The 18,503-nt window shown below is 57.1% G+C and overlaps 1 protein-coding gene across 2 annotated transcripts in view; it reads left to right on the forward strand.

Moving 5' to 3' along the window:
* The window catches only part of CPNE2 (copine 2), a 44,672-nt gene that overhangs the window by 23,028 nt on the left and 3,141 nt on the right, over positions 1-18,503 (forward strand). For both annotated transcript variants that reach the window (XM_032325190.1, XM_032325189.1), the window contains exons 7-14: positions 269-358; positions 1,338-1,436; positions 1,933-2,019; positions 3,446-3,505; positions 4,648-4,781; positions 6,913-6,967; positions 11,838-11,889; positions 13,489-13,622. In XM_032325190.1, coding sequence (XP_032181081.1) covers positions 269-358; positions 1,338-1,436; positions 1,933-2,019; positions 3,446-3,505; positions 4,648-4,781; positions 6,913-6,967; positions 11,838-11,889; positions 13,489-13,622 — 711 coding nt within the window. The remainder of the gene's footprint in view (positions 1-268; positions 359-1,337; positions 1,437-1,932; positions 2,020-3,445; positions 3,506-4,647; positions 4,782-6,912; positions 6,968-11,837; positions 11,890-13,488; positions 13,623-18,503) is intronic.

Here is an 18,503-nt window from a genome sequence, read left to right on the forward strand (position 1 = left end):
GTGTGCACGGGACTCTGGGGGGTCTAAGCCAGAGGGCCTGTGGTCTGAGACCGCCCCAGGTCTCAGAACAGGGCTGTGAGGTCACTGCCACACAGGGAACAGGAAAAGCCGTGAAGGTGCCTCAAGGACTTGCTCCCTCCCTGCTCGCTGCCATGCCCAGGAACGTGGCTATGGGCCTCTCTACCTTGCCACCCCCATGGGACCGGCCCAAGCCCAGAGCTCTGCTGCCCTGGGCCTGTGCTCACGCTTGGCCCTCCCCGTGCTGCAGGTGATCAAGTACACGCTGGACCCTGTGTGGAAACCATTCACTGTGCCGTTGGTGTCCCTGTGTGATGGGGACATGGACAAGCCCATCCAGGTGAGGGAGCCCTGCGCCCCACCCCACCAGCCCCAGCCTCCCAGGCTCTCCTGGGCTTTCTAGAGATGCCTTGGCAAAGCTCTTTCTTCTTAAGGTGGAGAGAACCCAACCTAGGTAGCGGGGAGAGGCAGGGGACCTGGGCTCTCGTCTCACACGTGCCTGACCCTCTGAGCCATCGGGGCAAGGCCCCTGTCTCCGTGCGCCCTTCTCTGAAACAGGAGCAGAATGACTACCCAGTTCTCCCCAGAGGGCTGCAGTGCTGCCCGCTGAGATGGCGAGTGTGCAGGCAACCAAGGGTTGTCACTCTGATGAGGACGGTGATTACTGGTCTCTCTGGAACTTCAGTCCCCAGCACTGTGGCTGAGAGCAGATAAGGGAGAGGGAATCAGTGAGGCTGGGGCAGGGATCCCTGAACAGGGTACTAGGAAACCTGAATCCTAGTTCTGGGTCTTCTGTTGCCACTGTGAGATTTTGGGCCAGTGCTTCCCTCTCGAGGCCTCAGTTTATCCATCAGTGGAATGGATGTGATAATTCCTGCTTTCTTCCTGGGAGTGGCAGCTAGATTAGAGAGGATGGAAAGCTGGGATTTTTTGTGCCCATCTCAAGGAAAATAGCAGTCTAGGGAGACAAGAGAGATGTCCAGGGTTGCCCTGGGGAATGCCCCTAGGAAGGGCCCCAGGCCATGGCCCACCAAGGCAGGTGGGCCACAGCCCCAGACAGATGAGGAGCTGAGTGACAGGTATGTGCGAAGTCAAGCTTCCTGCTCCAGAGTGTACAACCTCCATTGCTGGGGTGCTCCTTTTACCAGCAATCACAGAAGGCTTCCTGTAGGAGGCAGTTCAGGAGCTAACGGCATCATTCCAGGCCAACAAGGCAGATGGTGGAGAACAGGGGGAGGGACCAGCAAGAGGAAGACCCGGGGTTTGCCCAGGCAGCTCTGAGGGGCTGCTCTGGGGTGACCTCACTGGACCCACCCCAGGTCATGTGCTACGACTATGACAACGACGGGGGCCATGACTTCATCGGCGAGTTCCAGACCTCGGTGTCACAGATGTGTGCGGCTCGTGATGGCGTCCCGGTGAGATGGGCCCCTGTGTGTGACCCTGAAACCTCAGCAGGGGATGGGTGAGGGACGCAGGCTTAGAATTGGGCAGACTGGGACTCAGATCCCACCACTCTGGCTGTATGACCTTAAGTAAGACATCCAGTTTCTGAGCCTCAGTTTCCCCATCTGTCAAATGGGGCAGAGGGGAGAGTGGGAAATAGATGTCCATTTAACTCACCGCAAGAAGCTGGGCCCTGGGTGATGGTTCTGGGTGTATGAACGGACGTGATGTGGATGAGTCAACATCTGGGGTGGGGGGCAGATGGAGGGCCTCCTACCTCAGGTAAGCACAGCTCCGTGTGAGCCTGAGGTCACCAGAACCTTTCTGAGTGTGGACATCTAGGAAGGCTTCCTGGAGGAGGCAGCATGCCCCCTGGTCAGCACTGTGGAGGGGATCCTGGGGCCCAGGAGAGGGTCAGTTGCCCAGAGAAGCCCCAAGCTGAGCTTCTCTTTCTCTTATGTTTTCCAGCTGGAGTTTGAATGCATCAACCCCAAGAAGCAAAGGAAGAAGAAGAACTATAAAAACTCGGGCATCATTATCCTGCGTTCCTGCAAGGTGAGCCAGCGGGGTGGGCCCAAAGCCGGGGCCTGGCTTGGGGTGGGGATCATACAGGGAGCTGTCACCACAGAAGGTATAGACAGAGCATTGGGTATGGAGCCAGCAAGGCCTGGATTCAAATCCTGGTTCTGCCACGTCCTAACCCTGGGATCTTCTGAACTTCACCTCTCGGGGCCTCAGTCTCCTCCTTATCTGTAGAATGGGGATGTTAACAAGGTAAAAAGCAAAGGTGAAGGGTTAGTCTCTTGTGAGGTTCAGGAGGGCATGAGATGACCTTTCAGGGCCTCTCCTGGTTGGAAGGTAACTGCTTCCCATGCTGGCAGCTTGCCCGTTGCATGTCCGGCTCCCCAGGGGCAGAGGGACATCTGGCAGGGGCCCAGCCACCGAGGGCTCAGGTCGCTGTGATTCCTGTGCTACAGCTGGGGCCTCTAAGGCCTGGAAAGGGAGCGAAGTTCACAGCAGCGGTGGTCATGGCCATCCCTGGATGCCGGGTAGCCAGCATCTGCTGGGATCGGGCAGGTAGCCCAGGCCGGGGCAGCGAGTCCCCACACCCTCCCCGTGACGGCTGCCGGCCCCCAAACCCCCAGGGCCTCCGTGTCCTGGTCTGGCGACTATGCGGTCTGCCAGGGGCTTCCGTAACCGCTTGCTCGGTGAGGTCACGACGCCAGAGTGCCCTGGGAAAACTAAGCTAGCAGCTGGCAGCATCGTGGTGTGGAGTCCTTGTTCCTGAAGCTTCTGTTACTCCTGTTCCCTTTCATGATTTTTGTCACCTGCCTGCTTTACTACTTTTTGTGATCAGCCCTTTTCCCCTCAACCCATTCTTGGTTTCTTGGTTTCTTTTTTTTTTTTTCCCTTAAATACATTTATTTTGGAAGGAATCCCCTTATAACTCCACCCAGATGGGAGGCCAGTATCCCTCCCAAAAGGAGCAAAGACCATCAACACAAGCAGGGTGTGTTAGCATCTTACCCCTTGATAGTAGAAGGCCTCGGCCTGGAGGCCTGGTCTTTCCCTACTCAGGGTGGAGGCCCTTCAGGACTAAAGAGGGCTCTCAGGACTGAACAGCAACAAATTGAGACTTTCTCTACCATGTAATTGGTAGGTACCATGGACACTAGGCCCTGGGACCCTGCCTGGAATGAGCATGTGTGTGTGTGTGTGTGTGTGTGTGTGTGTGTGAGAGAGAGAGAGAGAGAGAGAGAGAGAGACCCACCCGCATGGTTGATCTGAGGACTTTGTTATAGAGAGATCTGCATTTGGTTGTAATCAGCCCAGGTCTTCCCTTGGTCTCCTTGACTCTACCAAGGTTTAAGGCCCCAAGGCAATCAGCTCCCCCAAGGTCATTCTTGGGAACTATGGCCAGGTGGAGGGCTAGCCCTCGGATACAGGCCAGGGACCCACTGACTCCCCTGATTCCTTCCAGATCAACCGGGACTACTCCTTTCTGGACTACATCTTGGGAGGCTGCCAGCTCATGTTCACTGTAAGGCTCTGCCTGCCACCCCCTGACCCCCACCCCCAGCCCAGTGAGGGTCCTCCCTGAGGGCTTGGGCCACAGCAGGAGGGACTGGGGTGAACTTCAGGAAGGACTTCCCCAGGGCAATGGGAGTGTGTGGCCCAGAGGAGAGGGCAAAATGGCTGAGCCTGAGTCGGGCTTCACTGCAGGTCAGGGCATGGCTGCCTACCTCCCCGCCTTGCCTCACCGCTGTCCGCCACCCTCTCTCGATCCCGTGGGACTGGAGGTCCTCTGCATGACTCTGTGGAGTCAGGGGATTGGCCTTGTTGACCTCTATGGGGCAACCACTGCCCCCTCACTCCGAGAGGCTGGGCCCTTCTGTTCCTTCTGCATATATTTTCGAAAGTTCACCAAGTGGATACCGAGCACCTCTCTGTGCCTGACCCACCCGACGTGACCACCTTCCAAGGTGGCCATCCCTCTCCCTAGATTCCGCGCTCCCCCCCCACCACCCATCTGTGCTGGCCTTCCAGGGGCTGTGCTGGAGTTCCCTGGGGGCTGAGAGAGCAGATCTCAGCCTCAGGCCCAGGGAACCCCTTCTCTGGTAAGGTCTGCCTTGCCCTGGACCTGGCTCTTGGGGCATGTGTGTTGCCTTAGTGAGCACCCAGTCTGGGGAGATGGGCACTGGCCTGCCAGGCAGCCCCAGGGCCCAGGGTGTGAGGGACAAGTGGAGGTGGCTTGGGGTGGGAGTAAGGTATCTAGGAAGGCTTCAGTGGGACAGCAACAGCTGAACTGGGCCTGAATGATAGAGGAGAATGAGAGAGGGAGAAAAGATGGCCTGGCTCTTTAGGTAGAGGGAAGCTCACGAATAAAGGCCTGGAAATGGAAATGGAGCAGTGACAGTGAGGGGAACAAAGGAATTTGGGACTGTGAGTTGACTTTGTATCACATCAGGGTAATAGACTTCATGCTTGGGCAGTAGGGAGCCACAGACAGCATTAGAGCTAAAGGAGTGACGCAGTTGCCAGGTTTCAGACCACCTTATGGAAGGGTGGGTTGGCACAGGGAGATGAGTGGCTTCCCATGTCCCGTCAACCTCTGTTCCCTGGGGATGATATAGGAAGCTGGCGTGTCTGGCCACACTCTGGCCTTTTCCCCCTACTCTGCAGGTTGGGATAGACTTCACAGCCTCCAACGGGAACCCCCTCGACCCTTCCTCTTTGCACTATATCAACCCCATGGGCACCAACGAGTATCTGTCGGCCATCTGGGCTGTTGGGCAGATCATTCAGGACTATGACAGGTAAGCTTGAGGAGGGACTCCGAAGGTCAGCTCCAGCTCCATCCAACTGGGAAGCTTGGCTTATCAGAGCTGGAAGGGACCCAAAGATCCTCAAACCTGGGACTGGCAACACATGGTATATGTGCCTTATTGCCCCTTCCTACCCCTGTGGCAGACGTTGCTAGTCGATTGTTGATCCCTTCCCTGTGGAGCCAGATCCACACAGGAATCCTTCTGCACATGGTACACCAAGGAGCAAGTTAAAAAAGGAATCAAGATAGAGAATGAAACATGTTTGCTGTTGTTGCAACTTTTCCTTTGAGAGCTGGGGAAATGCATGCCTGGGATGCAGGCCTAGAGAATTTATCCAGTCAAACAGATTAGGGAGACCAGTACCCAGGCATTCTGATTCCTGGGCCCGGCACCAAATGTCCTAATATTTTCACTCCTGCTGGGAACTTGGAAGGAGCAGCCAGCAGGTGTGGGCCCACTTACCATGACCATGCTTCCTGGAGATCTTTGGGTTAATGTGCGGGGTCGGGGTATATGGGACAGTGGAAAGTCAGTGAAGGAAAGCTGTGTAGGGGGTTTGGCCTTGGAGAATCAAAAGTCACTTGAAGGGGATGGCATCATTGCCACAGCTGGTGCTTGCTGGGACCTCCAGGCTGGAGGGTGGAAGGATCAGGAGACTGAAACACAGGACACTAAGAGGAAGGTACAAGTACCAGAGATTTGGCAGAAACAATAGGCTCAGGAATCCTGCATGCACTTGGCCTCCTTGAGAGAAGAAGCCTGAGGACCAGCGTCTGACTCCCAGGGCCTAAGGCAGTTGTGTGTGTGTGTGTGGGGGGGGGGTTACTGTGATCCCCGGCCACATTAAGAGAGGTATAGCACATAGGACAAGGGAGGTGAAAGTCCCCATCTACATAGTTGGGTGGAAGAGTTTGCTGTTGCCACTTTGGAGTCCCTTGTATCCACCTGCCCTCTCAGTCCCTTCACTGAGCCTTCTCTTGGGCATTCAGACTTAGGAAGGAAGGCCTAAGTGAGCGCTGGGCACCGCCCCAGCCCTACCCCTCTGATGCTCATCCCCATCTCAGTGAGAGCCACCATCACTCACCCAAAACCCTTCGCTTTTTCCTTCCCTCATCTCCCCCATTGTTCTTTCCACAAATCCTTTCAAAACACTCCAATCTAACCCCTTCTCCCACCACCACCACTACCAGCCTGTTCAGACCACCATCCCCTCTTGTCCGGATCACTTCTGTAGCTCCTCACTGGTCACCCTGCGTCTGTCTTAGCCCCTGGCAGTTTGTTCTCAAACAACAGCCAGGGGATTGCTCAGTGTCCACCTTGAGTGAATGAACAGGTGAGACATGATCCCCGCCCTCAGGAGTTCTCACTCAAGGAGGAAAATGGGAAAAGTCACTGGAGTTTTGAGAGACTAGCTTACCTGTAAGGTAGGAGCTGTAGGAGCACTAGAGAGAGAGGAATTCTCAGGTCTCAGGGAAACCTACAGAGAGAAGGTGCCATTGGAATTGGGCCTTGCAGGATGAGTAGGAGTTTGTCACAGACAAGTAGTTCAAGAGGGGGCACAACATGATTGATTTTAGAGTGTGAGAGTGCCCTGTGTGTATGGGGCTCAGCTAGTGGTCTGTGGCCAGGACTGGGGCAGTGGGGAGTAAGGGAGGGGAAGGGGAAGCTCGTGAGAGTAGGTCCTAGGGCTGGATCATGAAGGGCCTTGAAGCTAAGCCAGGGTTCTCAGAATTTTCCCCATCCACAAAGGGGAGGTTCAGAGACAGGCAGTACATTTCCATAATGACTGTGGTGTGGTGGATGCCTGAGGTCCCAGTGTGAGAAGGATCTAGAAGCCGCATCCAGGTCCACTTGTTAGAAGTGCTGTGATTGATTAGTCATGTCTGCCGCAGGTGTAGGTTGGGTCAAGCCCCATCTGGTACTTGCAAGTGGGTGTGATCTTGGTAGATCATGCCAGCAGAGCTCTTTCTAGAAGTGGTGAGCTTTTTCCTTCTGTCCTTGGAGGTGTGCCTGGAGGAAGGGGCCCAGCCCTGGGTGGGGGCTGGGAGGGGTGAGTGTGGGCGGGTAAGGCCTCTGTCCTGCTGTCTCATAGTGGTTTTCTTCTCCTCTCTCTGATTAGTGATAAGATGTTTCCGGCTCTGGGCTTTGGAGCCCAGTTACCCCCAGACTGGAAGGTGAGTGGAGCTGGACTGTTTCCTTTTGGTCAAGGTGGGATTTGTATGTATGGCCTCTCTTGGATCTGCTTTGGAAGGGGCTGGGGACCCCGTCTCCCTACCTTCTGTGGATTTACTGCCAACCTACACTCACGACGCAGCCTGAACTTCACGCAGGCACTGGGGCTGGAAGAATGAGCGGAACAGTTATGGCCTCTGTCCCCTGGTATTCAGGTCAGTTGGGAAAAACAAGTAGGATGCCGGATCTGGCAAACAAAAGTCTAGGACACCCAGTGAAGTTTGAATTTCAGATCAACTTCTCAAGTATGAGTATGTCCTAAGTATTGCCTGGGATATTAAAAAGTCACTCATTGCTTATCTGGAATTCACACATAATGGGGCATCCTATATTCTGTGTGGCAGCTCCAGAGACAGGCAGGGTCATCAGTGCTGAGATGGGGCAGCATGGGCCTGGAAGGAGCCCAGAGGAGGGCCCCAACCTGGCCTGGGGGTAGCAGGGAAGGCTTCCTGGAGGAGGCAGGGTCTAGGGGAAGGGAAGGAGGAGTTTGCAGAATGACTAGAGGTGGTGATGAAGCAGGGAGGGTGTTCAGAGCAGAGGGAACCCGTGCAGAGCCTGGGAGGAAGAGGGGCAGGGCGAGGTGGAGGAACAGCAAAGGTGGGCGTGATGGACTCTCCGTGGAGGATGGAGAGAGCCATGACTAGCGGTGGGGGGGAGGCTAGCTGTGCAAGGCCTCAAACACATGCTAAATAGCAGTGGGTGGCCCCTGCGGGGTCTGTGTGGGGTGTTCTCAGCTGGCTGGCATTTTGCAGACCCGCTGCTGAGTGGGGACTGGCTGGGGTGAGGATGGGCGGGATGGAGAGCTGAAGAGGAGTCCTGTCCATTCTACAGGCGGAAAAACAGAGGCTCAGGGGACTTGCCTAAGGCCATGTTTAATTCCAGCTGGGCAAATGGACCCTTAAGTTTATTCTCAGAATCTGCTGCCTCTCCAGTGAGAAGCCTGGGGATGGGCACACCGGGCTCCTACGCCTGAGTGTCTCAGCTGGTGCCCCCCTCTTGTCTGCCCTGCTGTGCCTCATGCTGTTTTCCAGAGTGAGCGTTTCCCTCCCATCCTCCCTGCGGGAGGACAATCTTCACCTCAAATTTCAGGGAGTGGCTGTGTGGCCTACTGGCCATGGTATGGTGGGGGACAGGATCCTGCAGGACCAAAGCTGGGCCTCTGGGCAGATAGCGATGGCATTGGGGGCGGGGCAGGCTGGTGGGGACCAGGCCCGGCAAGGCCCCGCAGGAGCCCGTTGCTAAGACACCAGCCAGCTTTGAAAGAACTCTGGTTGAATGAGATGTTTTCTCACTCAAAAGCCTCCTTGAAAATGTCACAGGGCAACTCTGGGGAGGCTCAGGGCTTGGCCAGGCTGGAGTGCCCAGTGGTGCCAGGAGGGTTGCCACAGCCAGGCTGCGTGAGGACAGATGCTGCATCCCACCTCCCCTGCCAGCACTTCACCTCCCTCCTGTTCTAACTTGCCTGGCTCCCACCACTTGAGCCTTTTTTCCCGTTCATTCCCACCTCAGGGCCTTTGCACATGGCCTTCCGCTGGCCTTTTGCTCCTTTTCACTAGAGGCCAAGGGGGCATTCCCTCTGGGAGGCCTTCCCTGAGGGAGCTCATGGGCAGCCCCTTCTCTTGTCCCTGTCCTCACAGAACTTGATGGTCACTTCTGTACGTGTGGGTTTGCTTATTTGTCATCTCTCTCCAGAGCTTAACCGTCTGGGAGAGCCCCTGGTTTCCTGGTGTCTGTGTCCCAGCTCTTGGCACACGCTGGGTGTGTCCTTGTTTGTTGACAGTGAATCTGGGGTCTAGCAGCCTGAGGAGACAGAGGTGTTGGTCCTCTGGGGATAGGAAGCTGGAAGGAACTTGCGAATCAGCCACTTGCCCTTGGGACTTTTGTTCCTCCCTGGGGCTGGGCTGGGGGTACCCAAAAAGGACTTCTGTCCTGGTCTGCAGCTGAGGGACTCAGAAAGCCTTTCCTGAGGAGATGACATGAAGCCTGGATGTTCAGAATGAGCCACAGTTGGTCAAATGAAGAGAGGGGTCAGGTGGGAGGAAAGGGCTGGGATGGAGAAGAGCCCAGGCTGTGTCCCTCCCTGCTGTAAGGCTGGGATAACTGAGACTCGGAGAGGACGGTCCTTCTGGGATCCCTTCAGCTCCCTTTCTCATGCCCTGCCCCCCGACAGGGCCACAGGGAGCGGCGTTTTAAGTAACCCACTGACCAGGGCCCAGGCTGGGTGAACAGAAGCACTGATTGTCAGCGGGGAGTCCCAGAACAAAGACCTGTGGCCAGCAGGTCCCCAGGGGCCCCTAATCTGGTTTAGGGCCTCCAGGAAACGTGTCCTGTTAACTGACCTTTCCCAGGCAAACCAGGGAAGTAAGCATGGGGGGTGGGGGGCTGGACTGCTGTAGGGGCATGCACCTGTCTCCCAGATCGGAGCCTGGCTCTGCTGCGGCTCACTGGTGTCACCTGGGCATTCCCTGACCCCTTCTGAGCCTCAGTTTTTCTACCTGTGAAGTGGAGCTGCTGGAGGAGGTGACCTGAGGGGCCTCTGGGCTGGATGTGTGACCTTCACAGCCCCATCCACTTGGACCACCAGGCCTCTCTGCAAAGAAAGGGGAAGGGGGAGGAGTGAGGAATGAAGAGGTTGAGTGGCCCAGAAAGCAGAATATTACTCCATCCTTATCAGGAGGGGGCTTTCCCCCCTTGGTCTCTAAAATCTCAGAAAATCTGATTTTGTGGGAAGTCATTGGCCCAGGAAGGCTGGTTTCCTTGGCAACCATTTTCCTCTCTCAACCCCTCCATACGAGCCCCCCTCTTAGTCTCTATAGAGGCTCATCAGGTTGCCATGGCAACGAGGACCTCCAGCCCCCACAGCTGGAGCCCAGAGACAGGGGACAGGGTGAAGGGGGCCCCAGAGCAAGGGGAAGACCCAAGAGGGACATCAGGGGACTGGCTCCATGCCAGCTCTTAGGGCTGAGGGAGCAAAGAACAGAAGGCTCTTCCCCCAAACAGTGAAGGGTCTTCTCCTCAGGCCACCCACCACCCCTAGGGTCCTGCTGGGGTGAACTCCCCGTGCTGAGTCCCACCCCTCTTGGCCCAGGACGGTTCCACAAAGGCCAGGATTCCCAACTCCCTCTCCAGGAATGGGGGGCTCAGGTCTTAGGCCTTTTCTGCTGTGTGGCCTTGGCACTTGGCTTTCCCTCTCTGGGCCTGTTTACTTGTGAAATGGGCACACTGGGCTTGGTGGGGCCTTCCAGCATGCACATGGTAACATCTGGGAAGGTTTGCGCCCAGACTAAAGCCCCCACCTGGTAGATATTCCCTTAGACCTCTTCATCTTCCTAATTTAAAACCCATGGGAGAGTGTGAGAAGACAGAGGAGGGTCAGTAAATATCCTCCAGTCTGAGAAGTCACTTTCAGACCAAGAAACGATGGAAGCCGCTCCATACTGTTGACACAGTTTAATTCAGGGTAGCTTACTGGGGGGCCGGCTCTCCAGGCGGCCTGCAGCCCTCCCCCAGCCAGGCAGGACCTCCAGCCACAGCTTGTAGAGAGCAAGGGGCATGGTGGTGAGGCCCGGGGTTGGTGATCTAAAGTGGGGCCGCCTGTGTGGCCGCCATCTCTACTGCTTAGCTCAAGTAGGGCCTTCTGTGCACCACTTGAGATCAGAACAAGCCCTCCGCCCTCCCCCATGGGCACACATTAACCTCACGGGGCCCAGAATGCTCAGCCCCCAAGGGAGGGCATTGCGCAGACGCAAGCAAGATGGCGTCGCTGTCTGCCCTCCTACGGAGAGGAACGCTTTGTGAGGTTAGTGGGTTCCTAGAACACGGGCTCAGGAGGCAGCCTGACCTTGGTTCTGGTCCCAGCGTTGTCTTTCAGTAAATGTGAGACCCTGGGAACATTCTAGACCATTCTGCGTCCCGCGTCATCAGGAAATGGGGTAGTAAGAGAGTCACTCAGTTCCCACTGAGTCATGACCAGGAGCGAGGGGATGCCTGCAGAGCTCTGAACGTGGGGTGTGGTGTGCAGTCGGGAGGGGGGCTGGGTGGGCCTGAGACGGCAGCGGGTGGGAGAGTGGGGAGGCCTCCAGCTGAGCTATGGCCCCCCAAGGCCCCAGGTTCTGCAGCCACCACAGTTTTACTGTGGCCCCGAACAGTGTCTGATTAGTGTTCCTCTGTGTTCCGGGATCGGGGCTCTTGCAGGATATTCCACAGGGCTGGGGTCTGGGGCTGGAGGCAGAGAAACAGGATGGGAACCCAGGGGACCTGAGCGAGCCCTCTGTGTCCCCTGCCCCAGGATGCCTCCTGATCCCCAGTCCCGCTGAGCAGGTTGTCTGCTAATCCCTGGTTGGGCTCGCTGGCATAATGCCGGCTCTTTTGCTAGCTCTCATGGTGACCGTGAAGTTGGGGAAAGCTGGTGGGGCCCAAGAAGTGAAACTCCAGTGATAGGAACTTCAGTGATAGGTGCAACCAAGGGGCCGTCCAAGTGCACCCACCTGGATGCCCCCAGAGGCTTCTCTGGCCCATTCTGGGACTCTTAGTGGGGTGGGGAGGCATAGGCAGTGCTGACCACCCCCCCGCAAGAGATTGGGGAGATGTGCACCCATTATGGGGTGAAAGTAGTCCTTTCTGTGTGGCTCAGCCCCAGCTGTGCAGGTGAAAGCAGACGTTGAGGGGGGATCAATAGCCTTGACCTGGGGTGGGGATGGGATGTGAAAAGCCAGGTGCCCTCAGAGGGAGCCTTGGCCGGGCTGTGGGTGGGCCCGGGTCCCAGACCCAGGGCCAGAAGGCTGCCAGCCCAGCATTTTCTCTACATTTCAGGTCTCCCATGAGTTTGCCATCAACTTCAACCCCACCAACCCCTTCTGCTCAGGTGAGTGCCAAACCCACCTGCACCTGCCCTGGGAGGAGGGAGGGGCAGAGTATAGGTTTCGTCTCTTTCTCCCATCCACTTCCCCTCATGCTTGCTCACAATGACAGATAGGGAAGAGTTGGAGGTTGGAGTCAGGTGGTCCTGGACCCTTTCCTAGCTGTGTGACCTTGGAGAGATCACAGCACCTCTCTGGTTACCTGCCCCAGGGAGTGCGATACCTGCTTAGTTCACCTCACTGGGTTGGTCAGGTAAGACTTAAGCGTTGACAGGAAGCCCTGTGTAGAACTGGAGGAGGTAAGGGCAACAAATTCTATACCTCCAACCGCTCTACCTGGCCTTGCTGGAAGAGCCCAGGTCTGCCCCTCCCTGCTCCCTTTGCCTTCCACCAGGTGCTTTGGCACTCAAGGACAGAGGGTTGCCGGTGTGGGAGTGGGGGCAGAAAGGGGCAGGCAGTGAACATGGTGTCTGTGCTCACCCTGCCCCCTCGGTCTCAGAGGATTTCAGAGCCTCCAGAATCAGTTAAGAAACTTGGAGGAGGAAGGGGGCTCCAGGTGGATATGGAAGAGGGTGCTGCCATCATGAGACCTTCCAGCCTAGGATTTTTTTTTTTTTTTAAGATTTTTATTTATTTGTTTGACAGAAACAGTGAGAGAGGGAACACAGTAGGGAGAGTGGGAGAGGGAGAAGCAGGCTTCTGCTGAGCGGGGAGCCCGATGCGGGGCTCGATCCCAGAACCCTGGGATCATTACCTGAGGTGAAGGCAGACGCTTAACGACTGAGCCACCCGGGCACCCCTACCAGCCTATGATTTGGCTTGGATATAGCATCTGCCTTCCCTGGGTATTCCCAAAGCTGGGCCCAGTTTTTACTTGGAAGGGAAATGCATCAAGTCACCAACTTGAGAACGATGCTGTGATTCAGAAGCCCTGGTGTCTGTTGGCCAGAAATGTAGCTTCTATTACTCCTGGGCTTCGTCTGGTTTGGGGCAGGTCTCCAGAGACTTTATCCAAAATCAGGTCGATCAGCTTCTTCCCCAGCCAGAGGCCCCTGGGACAGGACCACAAGGCTGTGGGATATTCTTCTTATAATGATGGCCGTTTACAGAGCACCTACTATGTGCAGGGGCTGTGTAAGCATCTCTGTCCACACCACCCCCCCGGCCGACCCACCGTGAACAACCAACAAAACCCATAGCATGTCCAGAATGGAGCTCAAGATGGCTAGCTGCCAAGTCCCTTCTCTGGGAAGAGCCTGCTGAGCCCCCGTCTGGCCAGCTGCCCAAGAGAGAAGATTATCGGTCCCATTGCTAGTCAAGGAAACAGGCTCAGAAAGATTAAACAGCTTGCCTCAGGTCCCACAGCTAAGTAGTGGCGAAGGCAGGATTCGAACCCAGGTCTGTGTGACTCCATATTCATGGCTCTTTGCTTTATGGCATCTTGGCCCTGCCTTCTGGGAGCATGTGGTCTCATGGGACCCATGCTGGCCACTGTAGGGGCATTTGGGGCAAGCATGAAGTAGAGGGAGAGTCTGCAAATAGGATGAGGGTGGGTGAAGGGTTGAAGGGGGGACCAGGCTCATGCAGTCTTCTCTCCGAGGCAGGTGTGGATGGCATCGCCCAGGCATACTCAGCTTGCCTGCCTCACATCCGCTTCTATGGTCCCACCAACTTCTCTCCCATCGTCAACCACGTGGCGCGGTTTGCGGCCCAGGCCACTCAGCAGCAGACGGCCACGGTGAGTAGGGAGCCGCAGCCGTGGATGTGCAGGAAAGGGCTGGCCCCAGGCTGAGGTCCGCCCTACTCTGCCCACCCACCCCCACCCCCGCCAGGGGAGCTGGTGAGCTGGAGAGTCGGACTTCTCTGTCTCAGTTTACCTGCCGGTGGGTATGATAAGGGGATTGAACCAAGCTCAACGTGATTGGTCCTGGCTTTCTGGAGCACAGACTTGAAAAAGACACACTGATTCCATTTGTGCTTAGCAGGACAGGGGGCTGTGATCAGTGGGAGGTGTCTCCCCAGGGCAGGGGGTATTCGTTAGTCCCGGGACACCTGGGAACCAAGAGAGGTCCCAGCATCCCTAAAGCTGACCCTGTGGGCCACGGTCTGGCCCTGTGTGTTTGCCATCACTTGGCCTGTGGCTGGCACTCAGCATGCCTGGGGATGGATGAATCGGTCAACCCCGCCCTGGACGGTGCGCTGCGTAAGGCTCGGTAGGCAGGAGGAGGGGACTCAGCCAGGGCCTCTCCCAAAGGGAAAAGGACTTGGTCCTGTTGGGCCCACCAGTGGAGTGAGACCCCTCCCTGGTTCCTGGGGAGCCGGAGGTTGGCTTCTGGGAGTAGTGGCCAAGATGGAGGAGGTGAAGGGGAGGTTACGAGAGAGAAGGGGACACCCAGGCTGAACTGGTGAGGACAGGACAGCAGGACACGGTCTGGTTGTTTGGGAGGCAGAAGGGACCTCTCTGGTTAGGCTGCCAGGATTTGGATCCTGTCCCCACTGCTTCCTTGGTGTGACTTGGGCAAAGCACATAACCTCCCCAAGCCTCTGTTCCGTTGTTCGTACGGTGGGACTGGTAAGACCTACTCTGAGGTGTTCAGGTGAAACAGGCTCACACAGCCCCTGCACCCAGAGTGCCCTGGACGGGGAGGAAGAACAGGCCCAGCAGACCGCAGAGGCCGGGGCCGGTGGGAAGGAGGTCACTGGCAAGGTTGGGGGCAAAGGAAGGCGATCCTGTCTCTTCAGCCTCCGGTGCCAGGAGCTGCTGTAGCGCCGGCCGCCTGGAGACAAGCCCCTTCCTGCTCCCAGCCGATGTCCTTTATGAAAGGGGGAAGTAAAGCCCCCATGGGTGCTGAGGCTCTGGGGCCACCTGAGTGGGACAGAAACCAGGGAAGGCCCGGGAGGGGCTGGTTTTTGATTCCTGGGGGCGCAGGACTGGAAGTAGTTGGAGAGGCAGCCCTTGGGCTCACACTGCTTGGATGCCTGTGGTCTGTCAGCCAGGCTGTTTTCCACCAGCTGAGAGAGGGGAGGGAGAAAGGGCCTGCCTTCTTGTTGAGAAGAAAGAACCGTGGTCTGGGAGCAGGAAGGAAGCCGGTGTCCTCGCCAGGCGGAGCCAGGGTAGGAAGGCGCGGGAGGTGTGCTCCGGAGAGAAAGGGGCCTGGGCTGGCTGGATCCTAGGTGGCCAGGGGGCTGGGACGCTGGGGAGGGCCAGGAAGGGGCTCCTGGTTTTCCTGAAGAACAACTGCTAAGGCCTCCCCAGAGCGGGGAACTTGCCCTTTCTCTGCCTAGTCTTTATCTGCTCAGCACCCCCGCCCCTTTGAGGAAGCTCCCTGGTGGTCTTGAGGCAAGGGTCCGGTGCTTTCAGTGCCCCAGCCTCTTGGGTCATGACCCAGTCCTTCCAACCTGGGAAGGCAGCCTTCTCTGGGCACCCTCAGCCTCCAGAAGCAGTGCCCCCTACCTTGTGTGATGTGGGCCATGTCCCAGTGGGAGTGGGCCTGGAGAGTCTCTGAGCCTCTCTCACCCTGATGTCACAGGAACACTTCTCCACCTCTGGCCCATCTCTAGCCTGCATGTCCCCACACACCAGAGGCTGCACTGCCTGGCAGTTCAGCATCGAGCCCCTGGGCCCCATTGAACCCGTTCAGACCCCAGCTCCTCCTCTGCCTGGCTGTGTGACCCACGGCAGCTTGCTGAAGCTCTCTGAGCCCGTTTCCTCACCTGCACCGTGGAGGTGCTGAAACAGGAGCTGCTGCTAGAAACACTGAGGATTCAACCAGATTGGCACATGAATCGCTCAGCACGGTGCCTGGCACACAGCAAGCACTCGAGGACTGTGGGCGGCCGGACCTTCTGGGTACACCTCTGGCTGACACCGAGCACGGTTAGACCCGAGGCAGACGGAAATAATCTGTGCAGTAAGTGCTACTTTTATACAGCGGCTGTGAGGCGGCAACACTGGGTGGGGCGTCACCTTCCCTGGCCCAAGACACATGCACATGCGTGCACGCCCACGGACAGACACTTGAGAGCATGTGGTGGGAGGCTTCGCTCTCCCGTTCACACACACAGCCCATTTTTCCAGAACAGGTTTCTGTGTGGCATAAGGGAGACTGTGATGCGCGGCCTCTGCCCTCCCAGAGCCTGTAGTCTGGGGCGGAGGGGATGGTGCGTGGCGGGGTCTGTCTGGTAAGCAGCCGCTGTGAGGCACGGCCATCACACCTGGGCTGACAGAGGCCTGGCCTCACAGTGGCACCTAACCCAGCGGGCTCGGGAAGGCACCTTGAAAGGGAGATGTCCAGGTTGAGACGTGGAGGATACTTAAGAGTTAGCTACATAAAAAGCATACACGTGCTTGTGCTGTGGAGTGCCCCAGGCAGAGGGAATAGCATAGGCAAAGCCCAGGAGGCATGGTGTTTTAGACCCAACTGGAGGAGCGGGGAGAGGGGGTAAGGGAGCGCCGGCTACCACAGGGCCTTGGAAGGCAGTGAGGAACCTGGATTTTCTCTTGAGGGCCATGGGAGGCCATTGAGGGTATGAAGAGGTTCAGAAAGGGCTAGAGGACCCTCTTCCTTCCCTCTGCCCAGAAGCCCTGGGTCTTGCCATCCATAGCTCGTTGCTGGTTTGCTATCTAGGTATCTGGTGTCCTAGTGGAGGGCGAGCTGGGACTCAGGACCCTGGGGAATTCCCCCCACCCTAAGGGTCTTTGGCAGCCAACTTCCAGAAATAAGCCAGGGAGCAGCTTCCCCAGACTCTGCCTGGAACTGTTGTGGTTGGTTTCTTACAGATATGATCATGTATTAAATGCTTTAGGGGAAATGGCTATTTATAGTCCAGGAGCCTGAAGAACCTCTGGGTAAAGGCAAAAGCTACTCCATCCTTGAACTGTTGGGTGCTTTGCTTTGTGGTTGGACCTGACAGTGACTGGTTGTGTTTCTGGCGCAGGGACAGGGTGCCAGACCTGAGAGATGTGGAAGAGGGTGCAGAGACCACCTCCCCCAGGGGTAATGCTGGCAGGGGAAGTGGAGCTCCGGGCTGGGGAGGGCCTTCGACCTGCTTGGGACAGAAAGTGTAGATGCTCAGTTGTGTCTAGGAGCTGTGGCTGGAAGGGTATACCAGGCAGGAGGAAGGGCACAGGAAGGGCACGGAGGTGGGAAAGCTTTGGGGGGGGGGCGGTGTGCGGTAAGGGATACCAGGGTTGTCTGCAGGGACAGCAGAGCCCTTTCCAGCCTACTCCTGCCCAGTTCTGCCCCTCCTTCTTCTTGTCTACGGCCCCCTCCCATTTCTGTTTGGGGGTGCGGCTGTAGACCCTGGCGTTGTAGTGGAACATAGAGGCTCCCAGACAACCTTGGCTCCGCCTGGGGGTGCGTGAGAAGCATGGGACATATTAGCTGCAGGTCCCTTGCCAAGGCTGGCCCAGCTGGGCAGAAACTGAGATCAGGCACGTGGCTGTGGGTATTGCGGCTAGCTGGCGCGCGGGAGTGAGGGTTAATGTTTGGTGCCATGGCTCGGGCTCTTCCCTGGGCCACTATCCTAGACAGTGAGCCCATCTCACAGTGGGATGTGGGGTGAGAGGATGCAGAAAGCTCCTCCCAGCTGGGGCCCATTACTGGTGAGGTCAGGCCACCAAAATGGGGGTTGGGATGGCGGGGACACTGTGGAAAGAGCCCCAGCTTTGGAGTTGGCCAGGCTTAAGTTTGGATCAAGACTGTACCAGTTTCCAGCACGTCACTGAACCGCCAATTAGCGCCTTTCCTCAGCTCTGGAACAGATTCACAGCGTAAGGATGTTCAGGGAGGGTCTGTGCACTGCCGCGCATTAACAGGGACGTTCTTACCCAGTCAGGTGGTGGTCACGGTCCTGTGGGAACCCAGACACTGTCTGTGCCCACCTCCTTGGGAAGAAGGATCCAAGGCCTGAGGCTCCCATTTCAGAGTACAGACATGTGACTGAGTGAGAGGAGAAAGCTGAGGGCTGGGTGGGGAGGAGGGTGGGAGGCCAGCCCCACCCCGAGTGGTGAACCTGCTGATGAAGGCCAGGCATTCTCCCTCCTGTCTTCCCTCCAGACAGCTTAGGTGCCCCAGAAATCTTGCCCTGGACTATTTCTGGCAGGATGGAAGTGGGGTTACTCGAGGGCCACTTAGGGAAGGGGTGCTAGAACGATGGTGGGCTGGGGGGGGACAAGGGTGTAGATGGGCTTAGAAGGCCCCCCCAACCACAGGGATGGGGGTGCTGACAGCTGCTGCCCTCCACTGCAGGGATGCAGGCTGCCATCTCCATAGCAACAGGTATCCCCAGCGCCAAGGGCTCTGTCTCTTAAAGGCACAGTGCAGGTGCTGCACTGCTGCGCCTGCTGGGCGTAGAGGGTTTAAATGGCAGGTCTACACCTGAGTGGCTCACTCACTCCTTCCAGGGCTGTGCGTGGGGGACAGGCAGGACAGCAGGGCATCCCAGGGGGCACTTGTAGCCTCTGTATGTTTTCCAGGGAGCAGATGGCTTTTCTGGGTAAGGAGGTGGCCAGGCATTGATTTGGGGTCTGGCTTGGTTCTGCCCTCCGTGGCCTGGACTAGTCTGGGCCCTTCTCTCTTCTCCTAAGAGCCAGAAGATCAGACTAGAAGGTAAAAGC

Source organism: Mustela erminea, chromosome 19 (genome assembly GCF_009829155.1).
Source record: "Mustela erminea isolate mMusErm1 chromosome 19, mMusErm1.Pri, whole genome shotgun sequence".
Classification (NCBI taxonomy): domain Eukaryota; kingdom Metazoa; phylum Chordata; class Mammalia; order Carnivora; family Mustelidae; genus Mustela; species Mustela erminea.